We start from the raw sequence: 24,545 nt of genomic DNA on the forward strand, positions 1-24,545 counted from the left end.
CAGGATGGTCTCGATCTCCTGACCTCGTGATCCACCCGTCTCGGCCTCCCAAAGTGCTGGGATTACAGGCTTGAGCCACCGCGCCCGGCCAAGTTTATCCTTTTACATGTATGAGCTGGGGTCTAACTTCTGCGCGTTGGAGAGCCAGTTATGTCAACACCATTTGTTAAACTGCCCCAACAGAATTTAAATGCTGCCCTTGATATATAATGTTAGCATATTTACTTGTGTCTATTTCTAGACTTTGTATTCTGTTGTTTGCTCATTTGCCTGTGTTTATTCTTGTGTCATTACTATGTCGTCATTAAAAGTTCTGACATTCCTGGGAGGAGTTTTCCACGAGTAGACCTTTCCTTGCAAGATCTCTGTTAGCCGCCATATTGTTTGGGCCCACTTTGATTTTTCCTCCTTCCTGCCACACTCCCTTCTTTTCTGCTCTTCCTAACCCTCAGATTTCATTACTAAGTTAAATAAATACATTTCTGGGCCTTCTATGAAATAACCAGTGGATACTTGTTAAGTATGTACTGTCCAGCACTCTTCTCCTTTCTTCTAACACTCTTTATTTTTCCTTTAGGGGACCACCTGTCTCTCCAGTCTATGCAGTCGGTTTCTGTAGTAGTTTCTGTTGCTGACAACCTAGGGATTGAAGGTTGATGAAGGGTTGATGAAGACCTAGGTTGATGAAGACCTAATTAAATACCACTTTTTTTTTTGAGACGAAATTTCGCTGTGTTGCCCAGGCTGGAGTGCAATGGCGCCATCTCGGCTCACCGCAACCTCTTCCTCCCGGGTTCAAGCGATTCTCCTGTCTCAGCCTCGGGAGTAGCTGGGATTACAGGTGCATGTGACCACGCCAGCTGATTTTTGTATTTTTAGTAGAGACGGGGTTTCATCACATTGGTCAGGCTGGTCTCAAACTCCTGACCTCAGGTGATCCTCCCATCTTAGCCTCCCAAAGTGCTTGGATTACAGGCGTGAGCCACTGCGCCCGGCCTTATTCCCAGTTCTGAAAGCACTTAGAGTTTTGAGGGTTTGAGAAGGAAACTGACTCCATTCCAGGTCCAGAAATGAGTCCCAATTGACTTATACTAATCAGGTTTTATTCCAGATTATGGTTATTGGATCAGGGATATAAGCATGTGACTTAAGTGGGCCAACTAGTGGGAATCAGTTTTCTTGCTCAGAATGCTGGGCAGCTCAAGGAAGCGCTTAACGTTTACTGGTTTATCATAAAGTGTATTTCAAAGGATATAGATGAAAAGATGTATAGGGCAAGGTATGGAGGAAGGGATTTCTGGAAGTGAGCAGGGAAGCATGCAGCCCTCGTTGCTGCTTCTGGTGCTACTGAGGGAAGCAGCTTGACATTGAAGCCTAACACTGCAGAAGGCAGAAGAGAGGCCTGGAAAGCACTCCAGGACTTGATGACATTGTTGAGCCTCTGCATGCCTCCATTAGCACTTTTCTTACATGAACAATAGATATTCTTCCTGAATGCATTCTAAATGCTATTTGCCGTTTAAAGCATATTGTGTAGAAAAAACAAACTATGGCTGGGCTTGGCGGCTCACGCCTGTAACCCCAGCACTTTGGGAGGCCAAGGCAGCTGTATCACTTGATCCCAGGAGTTTAAGATCAGCCTGGGCAACATGGTGAAAGCCCATCTCTACAAAAAATACCAAAAAAATTAGCCGGGTATGGTACTGTGTGCCTCTAGTCCAAGCTACTTGGTAGGCTGAGGCAAGAAGATCAGCAGAGCCCGGAGGTCAAGGCTGTGGTGAGCCATGATTGCACCACTGCACTCCAGCTCTGACATTAGAGTGACACCCTGTCTCCATAAAAAGAAAAAACGGGCCGGGTACAGTGGCTCACGCCTGTAATCCTAGCACTTCAGGAGCCCCAGGAGGGTGGATTGCCTGAGCTCAGCAGTTCAAAACCACCCTGGGCAACATGGTGAAACGCATCACTACTAAAATACAAAAAATTAGCCAGTTCTGGCCAGGCATGGTGGCTCATGCTTGTAATCCCAGCACTTTGGGAGGCTGAAGCAGGTGGATCATGAGGTCAGGAGTTCGAGACCAGCCTTGCCAACACAGTGAAACCCATCTCTACTAAAAATACAAAAATTAGCTGGGTGTGGTGGCAGGAGCCTGTAATCCCAGCTACTTGGGAGGCTGAGGCAGGAGAATCGCTTGAACCTGGAAGGTGGAGGTTGCAGGGAGTCAAGATCGCACCACTGCACTCCAGCCTGGGTGACAGAGCTAGACTCCATCTCGGGGAAAAAAAAAAATAGCCAGTTGTGGTGGCAGGTACCTGTAGTCCCAGCTACTCAGGAGGCTGAGTGAGGCACAAGAATTGCTTAAACCTGGGAGTGCTGCAGTGAGCTGAGATCACGCCACTGCACTCCAGCCTGGGCAACACAGCAAGAATCTGTCTAAAAAAAACAAAAAACAAAAAAAGACCCAATTTTTCCTCTGCCCTCACACTGCAGCAATCAACACAGGAGACTTCTGCGACCACATGTGTGGGGATTTCACTCCACCACCAAGCAAGCAATCGTTCTGCAGCAGCCATCAGCTGGGAGTCTTCCAATTCGATTCTGACACTATCTACCTGGAGAGAGCATCAGATCCCACAGGTTGAGGGCTCAGTCCCACAAGACTGCCCCTCACTTTGGATGCCAACCGCAAGCCTCAGGTTGTTTTACCTGTGCTCATGACTAACTGGGTATAAGTTGGGGTTTCTACAATTCCCTCTTTATGTTCAATGAATTTGCTAGAGTGGCTCACAGAACTCAGGGAAAAATGTTCACTGGTTTATTATAAAGGATTTTTTTTTTTTTTTTTTTTTTTTGAGATGGAGTCTCTCTGCCGCCCAGGCTGGAATGCAATGATGCAATCTCGACTCACTGCCAGCTCCGCCTCCCGGATTCAAGTGATTTTCCTGCCTCAGCCTCCCCAGTAGCTGTGACTACAGGAGCCTGCCACCACGCCCGGCTAATTTTTTTGTTTTTAGTAGACATGGGGTTTCACCACGTTGTCCAGGCTTGTCTTGAACTCCTGTCCTTGTGATCCATCAGCTTCGGTCTCCCAAAGTGCTGGGATTACAAGCGTGAGTCACTGTGCCTGGCCCGGTTTTTTTTTTTCAAGGCAAGGTCTCTTTTGTCCGAGGCATGTACACTTACTGCACAATCATAGCTCATTGCAGCCTCAGAACAAGTTTGGACTTGGTTACACCAATTCGCTTCTGGAACCTATCAATTTACCTTTAACTGCCCACACATCAACATAGTGAAATACGTCTCATGTATTTGCATTGCCATTGTCTCTTCTGTGGAGAGGAGGGAGGAGGCAGAGATGGGTGGTCATCAGCGGGGACTTAAGCTTTGCCTTTAATGTTCTAATGTTTTAGAAGGTGTATGGAGTCACGGAACTGTTGGCAGGATTAAATATTAATGACAAATAATCTCTAAAAAGAAGGTGTGGTAGCAGAGGGCGCAGGCTTGTGCTAGCAGGCAGTTTTTGATCCCTTTGAAGCTTATGATGAGGTTCAGAAAGTCAATCTTCCTCCCCTAAAGTAGGACGTTGGGGCCCAAGAGGAAGAACTCTATGGGGCAAGGAATCTGAGAAAGCCCAGCAATTCTGCTCCTAAGTATATATATATAAAAGAATTGGGCCAGGCACAGTGGCTCACACCTGTAATCCCAGCACTTTGGGAGGCTGAGGCGGGCGGCTCACAAGGTCAGGAGATCAAGACCAATCTGGCCAACATAGTGAAATCCCGTCTCTACTAAAAATACAAAAATTAGCCAGGCGTGGTGGTGGGCGCCTGTAGTCCCAGCTACTCGAGAGGCTGAGGGAGGAGAATCGCTTTAACCTAGAAGGTGGAGGTTGCAGTGAACCAAGATCACGCCACTGCATTCCAGCCTGGGTGACAGAGCCTGGGTGACCATGAAAACTTTATAAGCAAAAGAGGCTAAGCTGAGCACTGTGGCTCATGGCTGTAGTCCCAGCACTTTGGAAGGCTAAAGTGGGCAGATCCCTTGAGCCCAGAAGTTCCAGACTTGCCTGGGCAACATGGCGAAATCCGATCTCTACAAAAAATACAAAAATTAGCTGGATGTGGTGGTGCGCACTTGTAGTCTCAGCTGCTCAGGAGGCTGAGGCAGGAGGATTGCTTAAGTCCAGGAGGTCAAGGCTGTAGTAAGCAGTGATCATGCTACTGCACTCCAGCCTTGGCAACAGAGCAAGACCCTCTCTCTTAAAAAAAGAAAAAAAAAAAAGAAAAGAAAAGAAAGAAAAAGAAAAAAGTCCGTGTGTGCTGGCTTACGCCTGCCATCTCAGCACTTTAGGATGCTGAGGCAGGAGGATCACTTGAGGTCACGAGCTCGAGACCAGCTTGGCCAACATAGCAAAACCCCGACGCTACTGAAAATACAAAAATTAGCTGGGTGTGGTGGTGGGCACCTGTAGTCCCAGCTACTCAGGAGGCTGAGGCAGGAAAACCGTTAAACCCAAGAGGCACAGGTTGCAGTGAGCTGAGATCGTGCCATTGCTCTCCAACCTGGGCAACAGAGCAAGACTCCGTCTAAAACAAAAAAACAAAAAAAAAAAGAAAAGAAAAGAAAAGAAAGCTAGATAGAAAGTTCACATATTATATGATTGCATTTACAAGCGATATCCAGCATAATATCCAGCATAAGCAAATCCATTGGGACAGAAACAGATTAGTGGTTTCCAGAGGTTAGAGGGAGGGAGAAGGGCGAATCCAGAGTGCCAATGGATAGAGGGTTTCTTTTGGGGCATGATTAAAATGTTCTGGAATTAAATAGTGATGATTGATGCACCACTGTGAGAATATACCAGAAACTCTTAATTACTTTAAAATGGTTAAAATGGTAAAATTTATGTTAAATATAAACCACAAAAAAATTATAAAATATCTTTTTTTTTTTTTTGAGATGCACTCTTGCTCTGTTGCCCAGACTGGAGTGCAGTGGCATGATTTCAGCTCACCATAACCTCTGCCTCCCAGGTTCAAGTGATTCTCCTGCCTCAGCTTCCCAAGTAGCTGGGACTACAGGTATGTGCCACCATGCCCAGCTAATTTTTATGTTTTTAGTAGAGATAAGGTTTCACCATGTCGGTCAGGCTGTTCTCGAACTCCTGACCTCGTGATCTGCCTGCTGTAGCCTCCCAAAGTACTGGGATTACAGGCGTGAGCCACCACGCCCAGCTCTTTTTTATTTATTATTATTATTATTTTGAAATGGAGTTTCACTCTTGTTGCCCAGGCTAGAGTGCAGTAGCGCAATCTCTGTTCACTGCAACCTCTGCCTCCCAGGTTCAAGCAATTCTCCCGCCTCAGCTTCCCGAGTAGCTGGGACTATAGGCGCCTGCCACCATTCCGGCTAAACTTTTTTTTTTTTTTTTGAGACAGAGCGTCGCTCTTGTTGCCCAGGCTGGAGTGCAATGGGGCGATCTCGGTTCACTGCAACCTCTGCCTCCCGGGATTACAGGCGTGCGCCACCATGCCTGGCTAATTTTTGTATTTTTAATACAGACGGGGTTTCATCATTTTGACCAGGCTGGTCTCGAACTCCTTACCTCAGGTGATCCACCCACCTTGGCCTCCCAAAGTGCTGGGATTACAGGCATGAACCGCCACACCCGTCCAGGCATACACTTGAAAGGCACTTATGTGAGTACTGTTAAATTAGTCAAATCTTAACACATTTTGCTTTATTTGTTTCTGACGTTTTTAAAAAGTGAAGTAAAAGGCGTACAGGTGGAGTTCCAGTGTAAAATTTCAAGAATTAGGCCAGGCGCTGTGGCTCATGCCTGTAATCCCAGCACTTTGAGAGGCCGAGGTGGGTGGATCACGAGGTCAGGAGATCAAGACCATCCTGGCTAAGATGGTGAAACCCCGTCTCTACTAAAAACACACAAAAAATTAGCTGGGTGTGGTGGCAGGCGCCTGTAGTCCCAGCTATTCAGGAGGCTGAGGCAGGAGAATGGCATGAACCCAGGAGGCAGAGCTTTCAGTGAGCAGAGATCGCATCACTGAACTCCAGCCTGGGTGACAGAGCAAGAGTCCATCTCAAAAAAAAAAAAAATTCAAGAATTGGGTCTATGTATATTGTTTCACTACCATTTTCTTCTGTAGTTGTTATGGATGAAATTGTGTCCCTCCAAAATCCATATGATAAAGCCTTAACACCCAAGGTAAATGTATTTCCAGACAGAGCCTTTAGGGAAGTAGTTAAGGTTAAATGAGGTCTTTTGAGTGAAGTCCTAATCCTACAAGGCTGGCATCCTTAGGAGAAGAGGGAGAGACTCCAGAGCTCTCTCTTTCCCTGGTGGCACAGAGGAAAGGCCGTGTGAGGACACTGCAAGACGGCAGGCAGCATATAAAAGCTGGGAAGAGAGGCCTCAGCAGACACAAACCCTGTAAACATCTTGATCTTGGACTTTGAGCTTCCAGAAGAGTAAGAAAATAGATGTCTGTTGTTTAAGCCACCCAGTCTGTGGCATTTTGTTATGGTAGTCTCAGCAGACCAATACAGATTTTAAGGTCAGTGGAAAACTACAAGCACTCAATTCAGGTAGGATTACTAGTGACTTAGACCCTTCAGGAACAAGGTTTGGGTCTCCTTACCAGGGAAAGAACCAGGACCAGTTGAGGGGCTTGCTGAAGACAATGGAAAGACAAAATGGGTAGAAGAAGCTATTTAGGCCAGGTGCAGTGGCTCATACCTATATTCCCAACACTTTAGGAAGCTGAGGCGGGAGGATCACCTGATGTCAGGAGTTCGAGACCAGCCTGGCCAACATGATGAAACCCCCGTCTCTACTAAAAATATTTAAAAAATGGCTGTGCATGGTGGCTCACGCCTGTAATCCCAGCACTTTGGGAGGCCGAGATAGGTGGATCACCTGCACTCTACTGCACTCCAACCTGAGTGACAGAGTGAGACTCCATCTCAAAAAAAAAAAAAAAAAAAAGAAGCTAGTTATCAGCTTCATGATACCACTACATGACCACTACATGACCAGTTAGAGAAACAAGGACTGTAAGTGTATTTCCCTTTTTTTTTTTTGAGACGAAGCCTCACTCTGTCGCCCAGGTTGGAGAGTAATGGCACGATCTCAGCTCACTGCAACCTCCGCCTCCCAAGCTCAAGCGATTCTCCTGCCTCAGCCTCCTGAATAGCTGGGATTACAGGCATGTGCCACCATGCCTGGCTAATTTTTTTGTATTTTTGGTAGAGACGGGGTTTCACCATGTTGGCCAGGCTGGTCTCAAACTCCTGACCTCAGGTGATCTGCCCTCCTTGGCATCCCAAAGTGCTGGGATTATAGGCATGAATCACCACAGCTGGCTGTATTTCCTGTTTATTTTGTTACGAATATATTTGTGTGTGTGTTTCAGCTAATAAATGTACATAAAATGATAGAATTAGGAAATTATCATTTTGCATCTCCTTATGAAATAACTAAAGCGGGCAAGGTTTTCTGGCTGCCCTGGCAGTGAGAATGGTGGTGGGACTGCTGGGTAGCCAGCCTCACAGCCAGCTCCGCCTTCGGTCGCCAGAGTTTCTATGCTGTTACCTTGCTTAGGTCATCAGCAGTTCTTCAAGCACCGTTTCTGCAAGGACTGGTCAACTGTCTGCTTCTGTATCACCATGTCCAAGATACCTTGACCTCGTGATCCATCTGCCTCGGTCTCCCAAACTGCTGGGATTATAGGCAAGAGCCACGCCGCCCCACCGGTTTTGTTTTTCGATTTACTGGAAGCAGCCAAAAGGCACGTGGTCCTGAGCTTCTAGTGACTGCTGGGAAGTTTGGAGAAAGGTAATATTTGTATTTAATATCCTTGTGTTCAGTGTTAAGTAAACATACATAGAACAGCAGAGATTATTAAAAACATTTAAAAAGGCCGGGCACGGTGTCTCACACCTGTAATCCCAGCACTTTGGGAGGCCCAGGCGGGCGGATCACCAGAGGTTGGGAGTTCGAGACCAGCCTGACCAAGATGGAGACACCGTCTCTACTAAAAATGCAAAATTAGCCGGGTATAGTGGTGCATGCCTGTAATCCCAGCTACTCAGGATGCTGAGGCAGGAGAATCCTTTTGAACCCATGGCTGGAGGTTGCAGTGAGCTGAAATAGTGCCATTGCATTCCAGCCTAGGCAACAAGAGAGAAACTCTGTCTCAAGGGAAAAAAGATACAAACAATAATAATTGAAAAAAATTCTTAAAAAATTTCCATACAACAAGAATTTTTTTTATTTTTAAATTTATTTTTACTTTTATAGACTTTAGGGGTACATGTGCAGATTTGCCTCAGGGATATATCACATAGTGCTGAAAGTCTGTACCCAACTGAAATTGTACCCAACTTCTTTTTTTTTTTTTTTGAGACGGAGTCTCGCTCTGTGGCCCAGGCTGGAGTGCAGTGGCCGGATCTCAGCTCACTGCAAGCTCCGCCTCCCGGGTTCACGCCATTCTCCTGCCTCAGCCTCCCGAGTAGCTGGGACTACAGGCGCCCGCCACCTCGCCCGGCTAGTTTTGGAATTTTTAATAGAGACGGGGTTTCACCGTGTTAGCCAGGATGGTCTCGATCTCCTGACCTCGTGATCCGCCCGTCTCGGCCTCCCAAAGTGCTGGGATTACAGGCTTGCGCCACCGCGCCCGGCCAGTTTTTTGTATTTTTTAGTAGAGACGGGGTTTCACCGTGTTAGCCAGGATGGTCTCGATCTCCTGACCTCGTGATCCGCCCGTCTCGGCCTCCCAAAGTGCTGGGATTACAGGCTTGCGCCACCGCGCCCGGACAATTGTACCCAACTTCTGAATAACGTTCACATTTGTCTTATTCCCCTCCTATCCGTCTACTGAGGAGGTTTTTTTGTCCTGTCCCTAAAAATGTCACCGTAAATCTATTTGATTAGGGAAAACAATGTTTTGTTTGACCCCGACGTGATTTGAACACGCAACCTTCTGATCTGGAGTCAGACGCGCTACCGTTGCGCCACGAGGCCTGCCCGAAAGTGTTACTTGAGGGGTCTCTTGAACAGCAATAAGGGGCGGACTTTTGTTATGAAGCTGCATCTTTAAGATTTGTCAGCGCATTTCTGCGAGGCACCAGCTGACGAGATGTGGGCGCACGTAAGTGGGAATTAAATTCATCCTCTGGATAAATAATAAAGAGGCAAATTGTGTTTAGGCGCATTTGGCTTAGGGCCCAGTTCCTTAACTTGAATCACATTGAGCTCATTGAGCCCACTCTACAGAGAAGCGATTTTTATGCGTCTAGGACTCTTTTTTTTTTTTTCTGGAGATGATATATCATCATGGTGCCGCTGCAGCTCTCGCCCCCTGGAGAGATCTTAGACGTAATCCCAGCTCTGCCGGTAACTCAACTTCTTTGGACCTCGGTTTCCTCGTCTGTAGACTGGGCATAACCCTACAGGTTCATGTGGGGTGGCGCGCACTAGCGGTGAAGGTCACTCACAATTGCGCGCCGGGCAGACGACAGCAGCCATTACTTTTACCTGGATCTCGCTGATGCTGCTTCCCTGACTCCGCACGAGTCCAACCCGACTCACCCCAATCAACATGACATATGAAAGGCAGGGGATAGTACCCGAGCGTTGGTGGTATAGTGGTGAGCATAGCTGCCTTCCAAGCAGTTGACCCGGGTTCGATTCCCGGCCAACGCAAATAATGAGTTTTTTCCCCCCCCCCCCCTCTTTTCCTTCTCGTGTTTTCTGGGCCCCACCATGGTTGAGGGTTTTCGTGAGGTTTTCCTGAGGAACCTTCCTCTCCGAAAGAACCCGCTTTCCGCTACACCTGCAACCACTGCCGGACCACCGCGCTCCTGGCGGATGCGCCTTGCAAGCCCCTCCAGGGGAGAGCAGCCTGTCGGAATCTCGGCCCGGGGTTGCCTACTGTGTCCGGATCGCAGTACGAATCCACAAAACGCAGGGAGGCGAAAGGAAACAAAAGCCCGGGCTCTGCACCCTGGATGGCCGGGGACCAAAGCTGCTTGGCCAGGTTCAAGCAGAGAATGGAAACGCGCACTGCCGTCAAGGAGGGAGCAAACTAGATCAAGTCTGAGCACTAATGAACATATTGAGCGGAGGAGATAGTGGCCACTTTAGGTACACGTTTGAACTCCAAGTTGCTTGAAGTAAAATGGAAACTTACAGTGCGAGCTGGAGAGGTAGGCCAAACTTTCCTCCCCTCCTCCTTTCCCTCTTTTTTCTAGCTCCATCCCAGGGGCCAGGACGGATTTAATGAAAGCAAAAATCTTACTAGTGCTCTCCCCGTCGGGGAATCGAACCCCGGTCTCCCGCGTGACAGGCGGGGATACTCACCACTATACTAACGAGGAGTGACCCGTAAGGGTTCCTCTCCCAATCCTTGATCTGGGACTTTACACTCGGCTTGCTGACAGCAGAGTTCCTAAGGGTTCTGTTCTTCCAACCACCAAGAAACGCCGACCAGAAACTGTAGGTGTATTTCAGGCACCGATCGTCAGATGGAGTGACCGAAAGAGACAGATTGCCTCCAGGGCTGCAGAGAACCAAGTTCTGACAGTTCCTGGGCTCTCCCGAACACTGTCATCCACAACTATAGATTGATGGGTGTCAATCAAACCGAAATCATGCTGTGGTGGCGGAGTTGAGACACCACGCAGGAAGTCAGGAGGCAGAAAGGGAGCGTCCTGCCCAAGTCTGGGCGTGCCTCGTCTCTTCCTGACATGTCAGGCGGATCTGGGGGCTGAGATTCCTTCTGTTATCCCGGTGCCACAAAAGAGCTTACTGTACATTGATGATTTCCAGTCAAGTCTCCTGCATCGCTGGTCAGGTAACACATTCCTTGAAGACACTCTCGTTTCAGCAAAATGTAAAGGAGGGCTCGTCCGGGATTTGAACCCGGGACCTCTCGCACCCGAAGCGAGAATCATACCCCTAGACCAACGAGCCGACGTACAACTGCTGCTGCGAACCGCCCTAGAGGTCGTGCCAGGCTAGCTGTAGTGCTGGGTCCACTATGCATGGCAGAACGGTCCTGGCGCGCGCTCAGGAACCCGCCTCCCCCAAGCCTAGTATTTTGGTGCAGGGCTCTGGGAGTCTCTTGGCTCCGGGCCGCGAGCTCCAACTCCTCCCAGGAAATAGCGTCGAGGAAGTGGGAGGGAGTGGCCTCCGCCTAGCCCCCGCGCCGCCCTGTAGGACTGCCTTGAACACCCGGGTGTCTGCTTCCTTTGGTCACCAACTCGGTGCCATTCCGTAACCTGGGATCTTGACAATTCCCGCCTCCGCCTGCGGTCCTTGAACCTAGTCCTTCGTTGCAGAGCTTTGAAGAGAAGCGGTGGAGTTGCTTGCTTTCGGGACGGCTCGGAGACAGTTAATGAGCCTTGAAATCACTAGGGGAACACCAGTCCCCTGTGTCTGTCTATCCTCCTGGGCTACCGGGCAGGGCAAACCCCGGGCCAGAGCGTCGATAGTCCACGGGTTCCCCAGACCGCGTGGCAGTGCCCAGGCGAGGGAAAGAGGGAACGATTTCTGGGGCCCAGAAGACCCACGGTGGAGGGCGTTATTGAGCTGGGTGACTGGAGTGGGACACGCTTTCCACCCTGCAGTGGGGCGGGGCGCAAGGCTAGGCGACTAGTCTCGTGGCTTCCCGGCTGTAAGATCAGGTTACCCCTACCCTCCAGTCTAACCTCTGCTCTCCAGTCCCCTCCTAGAATGGCCTAGAAGAAGACCTTCCTGCCTGCCTCCTAAGACCCCCCCGAAGGCTCTGAGGCAAGTGGCCGCATGAGTGTGGTCTTAGACCTGTAGACCCGGTTTGGGGACTTAGCAGTACTCCGGAACTGCCCAGAGTCCCAGAAGATCTGGTGGGGTCAGTAGCAGACCACGTGTTCTGCCTTTCCTCCGCTCAGTGCCTGTTCTGAGGAGTCCTCCCAGCGGGGTTCTGGCCTGCATCGGTCCTGGACCAGCCTGGTAGCATCTCTGGAACCATTTTGTTCTACACCCCAGTTGTGTGATTTGTGGGGCCAGGCCGTTCCTAACGCCCAACCCATAGATACGTTGACGGGGCCTTCAGTGAAGGATTCAGCTCCTATTTGTCCTTTCCCAGGTGTCCCTGGGCAGACAGTGGGGAAGGGCAGCAGAAGTTAGCCCACTCTTTCCCATTTGTGTCCCAAGTCTTTGAGACGGGTAAAGAGGTTTTCAGGGCTGATCTGGCATCTCCTCCCCCATCCCTACCCTTTTCCAATTCCTGTCTCCCTCCCCTTGGGCTCCAGCTTTCTCTGCAAGATAATCCAGTCACCTCTTTCTTCCCTGGTCTCAAGAACTTAATCTCTGCAGAAGGGGAGGCCTAAATCCTTTATGACCCTTATGAAAGCTATGACCCTCTTCCCCGGGGGCAGTGCTCACACCTGTAATCCCAGCACTTTGGGAGGCTGAGGCGGGTGGATCACAAAGTCAGGAGTTCAAGACCAGCCTGGCCAAAATGGTGAAACACCGTCTCTGCTAAATATACAAAAATTAGCCCGGCATGGTGGCGGGCGCCTGTAATCCCAGCTACTTGGGAGGCTGAAGTAGGAGAATTGCTCAAACCCAGGAGGCGGAGGTTGCAGTGAGTCAATATCATGCCACTGCACTCCAGTCTGGGTGACAGAGTGAGATTCCATCTCAAAAAAAAAAAAAAAAAAAAGCTATGGCCCTCTTCCTAGACATGTATACAATCCAGGGAGTTCACACATACCCTGAAATCCCATCTGCATACCCCACACTTTTATTATTTTAAAAGCGCGTACATAGACTCCACTTTTAGAAACCAAGAACGAAGAAACAGCTGATCATTGCTTGCCTCAGCCTCCCAAGTAGCTGGGACTACAGGCACCTGCCACCACGCCTGGCTAATTTTTTGTTATTTTTAGTAGAGACGAGGTTTCACTGTGTTACAAGTTCACTATGTTGGCCAGGCTGCTGGTCTTGAACTCCTGACCTCGTGATCCGCCCACCTCGGCCTCCCAAAGTGCTGGGATTACAGGCGTGCACCACCGCACCCAGCCGTATGTGGCAAGTTTCTTTTCTTTTTTTTTTTTTGGAGACGGAGTCTAGCTCTGTCGCCCAGGCTGGAGTGCAGTGGCGCGATCTCGGCTCACTGCAAGCTCCGCCTCCCGGGTTTACGCCATTCTCCTGCCTCAGCCTCCCGAGTAGCTGGGACTACAGGCGCCCGCCATCTCGCCCAGCTAGTTTTTGTATTTTTTAGTAGAGACGGGGTTTCACCGTGTAGCTCAGGATGGTCTCGATCTCCTGACCTCGTGATCCACCCGTCTCGGCCTCCCAAAGTGCTGGGATTACAGGCTTGAGCCACCGCGCCCGGCCTGTGGCAAGTTTCTACCTGGTGTTTCAGACTTAGCTGATCACCCTCTACCCTCAGGCCAGATGAGATTCCACTTCTCCCTGTTCTTACAGTGCCCTTAGTGCTGAGAAGGGGACTGTGCCTTGTTCATTTGGTTCTGCACAGGGTCCAGCCCAGTGCTTGCCACAAACATGGACCCGGCAGTGCTGCATCACTGTCTTGACCTGGAGATAGCAATTCCTTCAAGCCATTTGCTCATCTTACGTTGGTTCGTGGGCCATGGAATTGTGTCGAGAGCTTTCTGCCTATCTTCCAAGGAGGTTTAGGTACTGCCAAGACCCCACAGATCCTATTTCTTGCCTTCTCTCCTGCATTTATTTCTACCTTAATCAGCCTAGATTCAGTGCTCCAGAAGCATGCCCTGCCCTTCCACACCAGCCTTCCTAGGGACTCCCGAATGACACTTTCTTGTCTCTGTCCACATGGCCTTAGGCTTCCGCACCCTCCTGCAGGAAACCTGGTGCCAGACCAGGCCAGCCGGATCCCTGCTTACTCCTTACCCTGACATCCTGCTAGTGGAGAGGGATGGAGGTAACTGCATGTGAAAGACCAGTTAGAGAACCGCATCTAGAAGCTGTGCCAAATTTTAAATACTGTATATATAGATACATATTATATATTATATGTATAATATAACATTATGAGCCACCCAACCCAAATAAACATAATGAAGAGCCAAACAAAACAAAGTGGCTCAGGTTCTAGGGAATGTCCTAGGGTAGGGAAAGAGGCCTCGAAGGTGGGCAGCCTCTTCCATCAAGGGTAGGGCAGCCGCCAGACCCAGTCCACCTGCACCAGTAGGGTGTGGCATCAGTTGGGCAAAGTACCCTTAGGCCTATGCAGCATTTCTGCCCCAGTTAGAGAACCACCTTTTAGAGTGGCGGTCTCATGGGAGTGGCAAGTCGACTGAGCAGGAAATCTGGGTGCTCTGAGTGCAGAACAGAAACTCTTGAGCGTTCTGATATAAAAACAATCCATGAATCTATTCAGGGATGAGGATTGAGCTGCAAAATTACACTATTTCAATTGAATAAAGGCACCGCTGGGATTCGAACCCAGGATCTCCTGTTTACTAGACAGGCGCTTTAACCAACTAAGCCACGGCGCCAAGGCTGCCCTTAAGGGTTTTGAAATTCATCTACAAGAATATACTGCAGGGAACCTGGACCCAGCTTCTTCAGACCTAATTCAGATTAGAATTAATTTGTTAAGTAAACTGGATCTTGCATCACTCATCCATTCTTGGAATTTCCTTCAATTTCGAAAGAAGTTAATAATACATTTCAAACCAAAATCATAGACTCCAAATCAAATTCTCGATTCTAGAATTCCTAGATGAGAGGTTTGGAGGGTGCCGACTGGATCATCCCGTCCTGGAGGAGAGAAATATGGTCAGAAAAATATCACGTAGTCGGCAGGATTCGAACCTGCGCGGGGAGACCCCAATGGATTTCTAGTCCATCGCCTTAACCACTCGGCCACGACTACAAGGCCTGTTTTCTGACTTTCATCCAATGCCTTTCTTACTTCCCTTCACTGACAAACATCTGCCTCCAACGCACTTCCAGGGAAGAAAAGACGCGGCGGTTGCACGGGACACCTTCCTTTCACCTGGGTGCTCAGAGGCACCTCCCTTCCAAACCTTCGGAGCAGCGCTGGTGATTCGGGGAATAAGAAGCAGTATGTGCAATGTAATTCTGTTATCAGAAAGCAACTGGCTCTGGGCAGAAACTCCCGGGCAACAGCTGACGGTTAGAAAATAATAAACCACCCCCTGGCCCGTACGGGGCTCGAACCCGCGACCTTGGCGTTATTAGCACCACGCTCTAACCAACTGAGCTAACCGGCCAGTTGCTAATCAGCACTACCACGAATCTTAATATAGGATATTACTGCCATAAAACTGTGTAAACACCAACATGCGGGATTAACCATGCTCTGGTCTCCCAAACATGAACGAATCCGAATAGCCAGGAAGAAATGGCCTCCCAGTAGCTCTGAAAGATGTGCCTCAGCTCATCTTTCCACCTATCAGCCCCCAATAAAGAAATGCAGCAACACCAGCCAAATGCATGGATAGCTCCAAAGAACTGCTCCTAGATCCCCTAATTCCGTGATTGTGATTTTAGAGTACCTTCTGGTCTCATGGTACATTGATCAAGGATCTGCCTTAGGCCGGGCCCTTGGGAAACCTACAAGGCTGACCCTAGCCTGGGGCCCTATAGCACAGGCACCCAGGGTCCTCACCTGGCCCTCCTCGTGCCTGGCACTTGCCTCCCCCTACCCCATCTTTGTGCTTGTGAACACCTCTAGGCATTCATATTTGACTTCCTGCACGGCCCAGCCTTACTAAGACCATCATAGCTATGCTCTCTGCCTGGCTGCCAGCTCCCCAGTTTACTTCCTTTACAAACTGACTTTGGTATCATTTCTTCTGCTGGACCAGAAGCTCTTCTCTTCCAAATCATTCTCCACCTTTGGCCCTGGTGGCAAAGGGCTGAAATGATGATGAACGACTAGGAGTTCTTAGGAGGTGGACAACTAGGAGTCAGGAGGCCTGGGACCCCAGAGATGAGTACCAGTGAGAAATGACACCAGAGGGCTTCATTGCAGGTCAATGGGTCTGTCACCATCATCCCCACAGCGAGCAAATCTTGTTCCCTCAGCTCCTGCCACAAAGTCAGAACCCAGGTGCTCAGGGCCACCTGTGAATACACATGCCTTGTCCCCAGTCACAGGAAATATCAATAGTGCTGTGATTTCTTGTTTCCACAGTTTTGCCAAGGCAGGCTGGCACCAGAACACCAAAGGGAAATTATAGTGGCGTAGTGGTTTGTGAATCTGGAGTCCTTGGTTCAATCACAGGGCAAGTAGGGGGAGGAGCCAGGACCTAGGCCTTCAGGTTTTTAGCAAGGAAGCACTCTCAGGCCATCCTTGCAGTTCAGTTAACAGGAGGAACCAAGGACCCCCAGGGAGCTGGAGTGCTCTGACTCTCGGATGGAAAGGCAGGACAATCGGAGCCTGGGGTTCACATGAGTCAGGAAAGGGAGCTCTCCACACTGGAATCGCTGTAGCCGAGGAGGTTCTGAGGCGGGAAGAGAAGAAAAACACACATCTCAGGCATGTGGCTTTTAGTTCCTACCCACCATTCTCCTCCCTAACTCCAGAAATTCCCCCATCAGTCTCTCATCCCTCTTCCTCCCAGGGACCCATCTATCTGTATCACCATGATCCCAGTATCACCATGATCCCCCATCTCCAACCTTACCTAATGGGACAATCTTAGACGGTTTCCTTTCCAGCTCAAAAGAAAGCACAACAGGACGGAGGACAGAGGGGCTAGTACAAAGTGTCCAGAGGAACGTGGTCATAGGCTCGTCCACCCTGGCTGAGGACTAGAAAAAGAAGATCAAGGTGAACTAGCTCCTAAATCCTCTGCCAAAAGCCCAGGCATCTGGGTATACTGAGTCCCTCCCTCCCAGCCACATCACACCTCAAGTTGGGCTCCAGGCCCTGCAAACTGCAAGCCCACTCGGCCCGGCACTCGGACGAACTCCAGGAGGGAGGCCCACTCTCTAGGACAGAGCCCCAGTGCTGCTGCTACGTGGTGATTCCTACAGGTCACCACGGCTTCGGCAGTCCCGTCCTCCACCAGGAGCCTGTGGGGAGCAGGACAAAGTACAAACGCCTACAGCAACCCAGTCTGCCAACACCCCGGACCCAGCATACCTCCCTCCCCGCTATTTGCAGTCTTTGGCTCAAAGATTTAGGAGCTTACCCTCATTCGTTCGTTCAAAAAATATTCAGCAATTCTCATGAGCCAGGAATTATGCTAATGTAGAAATTGCAGATAGACAAAGTGGTCTAGTAAGAAAATGGCACAATGGGTGCCTGCCTTGTGCTCTCACCTGATGGTGGCCTGGCTTACAGATGTCTGTGTAGGGCACGTGGGGCCCAGGCGACTGCACTTTCCCTGAGATGAAGACAGTGGTTGGAAAAGTCCTCTTGGTCCCATCACATCCCTCTGGCACTCCACACCCAGTTCAGCCTGTTCCTTCCCTCCCTTACCTGGGGGCAGATGCTGGTACAATAAGCACACACCCAGAAGAGCTGAAGGCTGAAGACGGAGACGATATGGCAAGAGGTAGTGGCCTGGAATGGGGACCGACCACCCTGCAGAAGTTCAGCCAGGTAGATGTAGGGCAGGGGAACGCTAAATAAATACAGAGACACAGACACAGGGGTCAAGAAACAGAACAGGCAAAGGGGTTCTGAAAGCAGGGTGGGTCTAGAAGGACATACAGGGCATCACGATGGGGACAGCAGTGGGTTCCATGTGCTCCTAGAAGCCCCATCCCCTGCCCCCATTTTAATTCCTGATCTCTGATAGTCATTGATTATTTTTCAGGTTTGAACACCATGATGTTAGCCAAGAAACATTTGCATGTTAGACTGAAAAGCCTTCAAAAGCCTAGAACACTAAATGATTCTGGGTACAATGATAGGCACAGAGCATTTTTTATTTGGGGTAGAGGAGCTCCTCTGACTCAACACATTTTGTTGGGATTGGAGAAGACTGTAGTGATGGCAAAATCTTCAGAACCAGGGACATGTGGGAGATGCAGATGTGAAGCCAGGAAGTGTAGGGGTTGGGGTCTGGGCACTGACCTGATGGTGGTCTCAGGGGGAAAACTCAGGACCTGCACATAAGTGGATGACCGGAAACAACAATAAACATTGTGAGACCTGCAAGTGGAAGAGGAATAGTGAGTGACCAGGAAGACAAGGCAAATTGGGGTAGAAGCTGGGACTCAGAGATCAAGCACCACAGATTGGCCACTCCCCCTGAGGGACATACCCTGGCCACGGCCCTACCAAAGCTAGGGGAAGACTAGGAGGAGGACCAGACTGCAATACCTCATGAGGGTACTGGGCACAAATGGCAGACTGATACATGGAAAGCTGTATGAAAGAGAAGGGGTCGCTGCAGCAAAGTTAAGCAGGGATGGACACTCCAGAGAGCTGCATCAGTAGCAAGAGGAGGCAGGTGACACTACACACCCTCACCTGGAAACCCTTTTCTCCAGCTGGCTAAAGTGGACCCGGGCCCCTGGAAGGAGTCCTAGTGAGGGAGGCAAGTGGGGGTCTTCGATATATACATCCAGGTGAGGGGGGAATTCACAGTCAGCCGTCTCAAGAGCGACGGTTAGCTTCACACACCTTCTCATGGCCCCCGTGTTCCCTACAGAAGGAAGGTGGGTGTTGGTAGGATCTGTGAAGTCCACAAAGGCCCATCACTCTATTTCATACTTTCCCCACAAAGGAAGGTTCATTACCCAGCTTCATCCAGAGAGAGGCCACAAGGGGTTCACACAGTGTCCGTGACAAAATCTCAGCGGAGAAAGACACCAAGGAATCTGTGAAACTGGAAGGTCAGGGAAATACACTGTGAATGGAGGCATAAGAAAGCACAGAGTGGAGACAGTCAGATCCAAGGCAGAAAATGGAACTAAAGTATCTGCTGGAATTTCATATATAAAGTCCTGAAAAACCCTGGGCTCCGCCACACTGCACACTAAGAGAAACAGGGCCTATGGGAAAAAGAGGGTTGTGGCAGATCATTCGAAACCCGCATAAGGTGGCTCACGCCCCTAAATCCCAGCACTTGGGAGACTGAGGTGGGAGCTCGAGACCAGCCTGGCCAACATGGCGAAACCCTGTCTCTACTAAAAATACAAAAAAATTAGCTGGGCATGGTGGCATGCACCCCTATAATCCCAGCTACTTGGGAGGCTGAAGTGGGAGAATCCTTTGAACAGGGGAAGTAGCGGTTTCAGTGAGCTGAGATCAGGCCATTGCACTCTGGCCTAGGCAACAGAGCAAGACTCTGTCTTAAAAAAAAAAATAACAAAAGAAATACCTACTGCAAAAGAAAATTAAGTCTTCACCAAACCCAGCTAGCTTGTGAGAAGAAAAAGTGGCCAAATTAACCAGAGGGGCTTGGTGGACATTTACTTGTCACTGAGCAGGTCAGTCAGTGAGGATTCAGGCAATGCCTTGTTTGCATCCAGCACATCTTGGATGTCCTGGGAGCTTTCAAGCTCCAGAGTCCAGTTGTCCTGGACAGTGAGGCAGGATGCACAGCCAGCCAACTCCAGAGGACGCCGAGATATGCAGGATGAACCATCCTTCTCAAACAACATTGGTGTCTGCACAGAAATGGGAAGACGACTGTCTGTGAGTGTGTGCTAGTCCAGTGGGAGGTTCACAAAATATTCTGACCCAATTTTGTTCTTTCTGGAACGTGGAGAAGGAAGTGTGTCAACACACACAGGCTTTCTGGTATATCTAAGTCCAGCCTTCTTCCAGAAGGCCTAGTGTGACCAGGCACTGGCATGCCCTCTTTAGACCCCAACCCCAAAAAAGCTTTCTGGGGAAAGGAATGATGAAGTAGGGCACTCACGGAGGGGCCAGGAGCTACGAGTCGGTACACTTGCCCCGGGTGCAGGAACTCAAACCAGCGGACTGAAGCGCCAAAGAAAATGAGGTGAACCTGTGAGAATGGAGAGCAAAGTGCTGGGGTCCCAGCCAGAGACTCAGGGCACAGGTCAGGTCCTGGGTCCCTGGAGTCCCAGTTTACCTTCTGATCCTTGTTGTCATTTCCCTGGGGCTCGGGCAGCCCCCATCCAGTCCCCTCCTTCCTCTGGGTGCCCCCAAGCCAGCTCCCCAACACACAGAAACTGAGGGTGGGCTTGGGCACCTCTGGACTTGCTCCTGGAGAGACACAAAAATTCCGCTTCATGAGGGCCTCCTTGTGGCAGAGCAGGAAGAGTCGGCTCTGTCCTAGGTGGGGTCCCTCCAGGCCGGTGGGATCTGTCTGAGGTATCGAGGGTGTTGCTGAATGAAGGGAGGGTCTGGGCACAGAAAGGATCAGGGCATCAGCCAGAAAGAACTGGACATAGACTCTGTTGGGAGAGACAAGGAATAGATTTCTTAGTGATGCAGGCATTGGGTATTTTGGTCCCCAGAGTCCCACTCCTTTCACCAGGCCCTTCCTTCCCCCTCAGACTCAGGACAACCATGACCCCAAGCAGCCAACCTGGCCTGCTGCTTCTGGATGAAGCCTGGCATGCTCAGCTCCTTCCAGGAAGGGAAGCTGCTTCTCACGTCCCTCTCTATGATCAACTGAAACCTCTCTGCCCTCACCAGGCAGCCTAGAGGAAGAAAGTTTTCTATCTTGACAAGAAAGGAGACCTGTGGGGTGGGTTGCAAGGTACACCATCCTACCGGTCTCACTGCCCATCCCAGGCCAGAGCTGCTGCCCTAACATGACATGAAAGCCCACACCTGACCCCCACCTTAGAGGGGTGACACCTTCTCTCCAAACTAAGAATGTAGGAGACACAGTTGTAATCCTGGAGTGCATGTTAGGAGCTATGGTGGAGAAAGGCGTGCTGGAAATTCTGGCTAGGGGTCCTCTTGCTCCTGCTCTCCGTCTGCCATACCCGTCTCCCAGAAGTTGTTGATTGACATGTGTCACTTCAGCACCTCTAGTAAATCCCAGCAGACTTTTCCTCCCAGGATCCCCTGGCTGTGAGAACCACCACCCCACCACCACCTTCTTTCCACATCTGAACTCCAAACCTATCAGCCGTGGGTCACTGAGGGGTTGAGCGTGCTTGGCCAGGAGCAGGCAGGGCAGGGAGCCACTTTGGTCCCGAAGTTGCAGACAACCTTTATGAGATGAAGCTACCAGAACCCCAAGTAAAACCTGCAAGAAGATGAAGGCTGAATTACCAAATGTTTATTCAGCAAATACTGAGCATCTACTATTTGCCAGATGCTGTATTACATGGTAAAGCTACAAAGTGAACAAAAAAGGCATGTCTCTGATTCCAAAGAACTTACATTCAAGTGAGGAAGACAGACAAAAAAACACACATGCATTCGCACATTTTGTAGAAGAGAAAGGGTACAAATAGAGGTTACAGGTAAGAGGCCATGCGGGATCTCATAGGACACAATGAGACATCTGATTTTATTTTATATGCACTGGGAGAGACATGCAAAGAATTTAAGCTGGGTGCAGTGGCTCACGCCTGTAATCCTAGCGCTTTGGGAGGCCAAGGCAGAAGGATCATTTGAGCTCAGGAGGAGGAAATCAGCCTGGCAACATAGAGAGACCCCATCTCTAAAAATCAAAAAATGTAAAAATTAAGCCAGGCTGGGTACAGTGGCTCATGCCTGTAATCCCAGCACTTTGGGAGGCTGAGGCAGGCAGATCACTCAAGTCCAAGAATTCAAGACCAGCCTGGGAAACATGGCAAAATCCCATCTCTACAAAAACACAAAACTTAGCTGGACGTGGTGATGGATGCCCATAGTCCCAGCTACTCGGGAGGCTGAGGTGGGAGGACTGCTTGAGCCCAGGAGGCAAGGTTGCAGTGAGCCAAGATAGAGCCACTGCACTCTAGCCTGGGTGACAGAGCAAGACTCCGTTCCAAAAATATAAAAAAAAGAAAATTAGCCAGGGATGGTGGTGAACGCCCGTAGTCTCAGCTACTTGGGAGGTTGAGGTGGGAGGGTCACTTGAACCTGGGAGGTCGAGGCTGCAATGAGCCATGATGGTGCCAATGCACTCTAGCCTGGGCTACAGAGCAAGATCCTGTCTCAAAAAAAAGGATTTAAACAAGAGAGTTCTGTAATACAAGTTTCACTTTTTTTCAACTTCCTTTTTTTTTCCTGAGTCTTGCTCTGTTGCCCAGGTTACAGTGCAGTGGTGTGATCTTGGCTCACTATATCCTTGATCTCTAAGGCTCAAGCGGTCCTACCTCAGCCTCCTGAGTAGCTGGGACCATAGGCACGTGCCACCACACCTAATTAAAACAAAATTTTTGTGGCAACAAGGTCTCTACCCAGGCTAGTCTCAAACTCCTAGGCTCCAGTGATCCTCATGCCTTAGCCTCCCAAAGTGTTGGGATTACAGCCATGAGCCACTGTGCCTGGCATATCCCCCCTTTCTAGTTGCTGCAGAGAGAATGAACTGGAGGGGCCAACAACAGATGAAGTGGTCTGCTTAGAAGGCTAGTGTAGTCAAAATGACAAAAAAATGATAGTAACTGAGGCTAGGGTCGTGGCAATAAGGATGACAAGAAAAGGAAGTGGCCGGGCGCGGTGGCTCAAGCCTGTAATCCCAGCACTTTGGGAGGCCGAGACGGGCGGATCACGAGGTCAGGAGATCGAGACCATCCTGGCTAACATGGTGAAACCCCATCTCTACTAAAAAAATACAAAAAAACTAGCCAGGCGTGGTGGTGGGCGCCTGTAGTCCCAGCTACTCGGGAGGCCGAGGCAGGAGAATGGCGTAAATCCGGGAGGTGGAGCTTGCAGTGAGCTGAGATCCGGCCACTGCACTCCAGCCTTTGCGACAGAGCGAGACTCCGTTTCTAAAAAAAAAAAAAAAAAACAAAGGAAGTCCCCTGAGTCCTCCAAGGGTCCCCCTTACCTGGGCTGGGTGGAAGGCAGAGGGCAGCACACAGAGCCAGGACCAAGCCAGGTGGCGATTGAGTTGGCAGCTGGACAGGTGGGAGGCCTCCGGGAGGGGCAGAAGGGCCTTAGGGTCAAAGGAGGCCCAGGCCTTACGCTGTCCTTCCTCTTTCAGGGTGGCCAGAGTGGGGAAGGAGGAGGGAGTCTGCAGCCGAGTGTACTGTCAAGGAGGGAAGGGAAATCGGGAGTGTGTCCCATGGGCCCCAGGTGTCCTCCGGTGTTCTGCCACCATGCTTCCCCCACATCCTCATACTTTCTGGAGGGGACAGTGATGTGGCTCTTCAAGGATCTCACTGTGTGGATTCCGAACAGGGCTGCCTGGCGGAGCTAGAAGATCCAGGGTAGGAGCCAGGAGTTGCAGTCCCAGGCCGGGGCTCCCAGGCGAGGAATGCTGCAGGAACTGGTGGTGTCTCAGCACATGGGGACACAGCCTTGGCCAGGAAAAGCAGCGCAGTCACTTCCCCTGAAGAGCCTGTCTCTTCAAGAATCCTGCTCTCCTTGCCAAGGAAGTGGGCTACTCCCACTGCCTCCCCGCCCTGGGCCCTCAGCCTCCTCACTTGCACGCCAGCTCCTCCAGGGCCTTGGTAGCCCACAGGTAGAGGGGAAGTCCTAACTGATGTTCCCACACCAACTGCTCATACAGGGAGGCCCCGTAGACTTGACGGGATGAGTGAGTCCCAGGCTTCTGACGAGAGAAGCTTTGAAGCAGAACAGCGCCACGGAGGCAGGGGGTGAGCACTGGCCTTCTTGTGCCCCCACCCACTGACTGGAGCAGGTGAACATCCTGGAGCTGGGGGAAAGCAGAGAAAATGAAAAAGCAGAGATGAAGCCCCCAACTCAATGAACCCAGGCAAAGTTCACCGCACTTTGCCACTGCCTGGGTTCCAGGAAGAAGGAAAACAATTTCTCCCACGGGGGCTGGCCTTGCTTTCCATTACAACCCACTCCCACTGCGGTCAGCCTTCATCTCTTATGAGCTCCACTCAGTCTTGTTGTGGGCTGGGTGGCTCCAGGAGGAACAGACATGGCTGAGGCTTCTCACCAGGTCGCCTGAGATCATCCCGGCCCCAGACCTGTGCTTCAGCCATCTCCTCCTCCAGGTGAAAGGCCCTTCGCTAAAGGAGATGCTCTGGCCACAACTCCCTCACAGTGCCCAAGACTACTCCTTTTTTTTTTTTTTTTTTGAGACGGAGTCTTGCTCTGTCGCCCAGGCTGGAGTGCAGTGGTCATAGCTCAGGCTAGTCTCAAACTCCTAGGCTCCAGTGATCCTCATGCCTTAGCCTCCCAAAGTGTTGGGATTACAGCCATGAGCCACTGTGCCTGGCATATCCCCCCTTTCTAGTTGCTGCAGAGAGAATGAACTGGAGGGGCCAACAACAGATGAAGTGGTCTGCTTAGAAGGCTAGTGTAGTCAAAATGACAAAAAAATGATAGTAACTGAGGCTAGGGTCGTGGCAATAAGGATGACAAGAAAAGGAAGTGGCCGGGCGCGGTGGCTCAAGCCTGTAATCCCAGCACTTTGGGAGGCCGAGACGGGCGGATCACGAGGTCAGGAGATCGAG

General features: G+C 50.3%; 1 protein-coding gene and 7 non-coding genes across 8 annotated transcripts in view; 1 reads left to right on the forward strand and 7 right to left on the reverse strand.

Annotated features, from left to right (window-relative positions):
* Positions 1-8,969: 8,969 nt before the first annotated feature.
* TRNAW-CCA lies at positions 8,970-9,041 on the reverse strand. The gene has a single exon. It is a non-coding gene; the product is annotated as a tRNA-Trp (tRNA).
* Positions 9,042-9,650: 609 nt separating this feature from the next.
* On the forward strand, positions 9,651-9,722 carry TRNAG-UCC. The gene has a single exon. It is a non-coding gene; the product is annotated as a tRNA-Gly (tRNA).
* Positions 9,723-10,324: 602 nt separating this feature from the next.
* On the reverse strand, positions 10,325-10,396 carry TRNAD-GUC. Its single transcript has one exon. It is a non-coding gene; the product is annotated as a tRNA-Asp (tRNA).
* Positions 10,397-10,919: 523 nt separating this feature from the next.
* Positions 10,920-10,991, reverse strand: TRNAP-CGG. The gene has a single exon. It is a non-coding gene; the product is annotated as a tRNA-Pro (tRNA).
* A 3,480-nt stretch (positions 10,992-14,471) lies between these two features.
* TRNAT-AGU lies at positions 14,472-14,545 on the reverse strand. Its single transcript has one exon. It is a non-coding gene; the product is annotated as a tRNA-Thr (tRNA).
* A 298-nt stretch (positions 14,546-14,843) lies between these two features.
* On the reverse strand, positions 14,844-14,925 carry TRNAS-AGA. The gene has a single exon. It is a non-coding gene; the product is annotated as a tRNA-Ser (tRNA).
* Positions 14,926-15,212: 287 nt separating this feature from the next.
* On the reverse strand, positions 15,213-15,286 carry TRNAI-AAU. Its single transcript has one exon. It is a non-coding gene; the product is annotated as a tRNA-Ile (tRNA).
* A 736-nt stretch (positions 15,287-16,022) lies between these two features.
* The window catches only part of CTC1 (CTS telomere maintenance complex component 1), a gene marked incomplete at its 5' end in the record, with an annotated part of 18,278 nt that continues 9,755 nt past the window's right edge, over positions 16,023-24,545 (reverse strand). Inside the window, 16 exons of the mRNA XM_011958641.1 lie at positions 16,023-16,522; positions 16,706-16,832; positions 16,931-17,096; positions 17,346-17,410; positions 17,506-17,650; positions 18,106-18,183; positions 18,505-18,679; positions 18,774-18,862; positions 19,453-19,646; positions 19,901-19,990; positions 20,078-20,402; positions 20,537-20,651; positions 21,082-21,208; positions 22,943-23,143; positions 23,237-23,414; positions 23,541-23,773. Coding sequence (XP_011814031.1) covers positions 16,383-16,522; positions 16,706-16,832; positions 16,931-17,096; positions 17,346-17,410; positions 17,506-17,650; positions 18,106-18,183; positions 18,505-18,679; positions 18,774-18,862; positions 19,453-19,646; positions 19,901-19,990; positions 20,078-20,402; positions 20,537-20,651; positions 21,082-21,208; positions 22,943-23,143; positions 23,237-23,414; positions 23,541-23,773 — 2,448 coding nt within the window. The remainder of the gene's footprint in view (positions 16,523-16,705; positions 16,833-16,930; positions 17,097-17,345; positions 17,411-17,505; positions 17,651-18,105; positions 18,184-18,504; positions 18,680-18,773; positions 18,863-19,452; positions 19,647-19,900; positions 19,991-20,077; positions 20,403-20,536; positions 20,652-21,081; positions 21,209-22,942; positions 23,144-23,236; positions 23,415-23,540; positions 23,774-24,545) is intronic.

This window comes from Colobus angolensis, unplaced genomic scaffold (assembly GCF_000951035.1).
Source record: "Colobus angolensis palliatus isolate OR3802 unplaced genomic scaffold, Cang.pa_1.0 Scaffold47, whole genome shotgun sequence".
NCBI classification, from domain to species: domain Eukaryota; kingdom Metazoa; phylum Chordata; class Mammalia; order Primates; family Cercopithecidae; genus Colobus; species Colobus angolensis.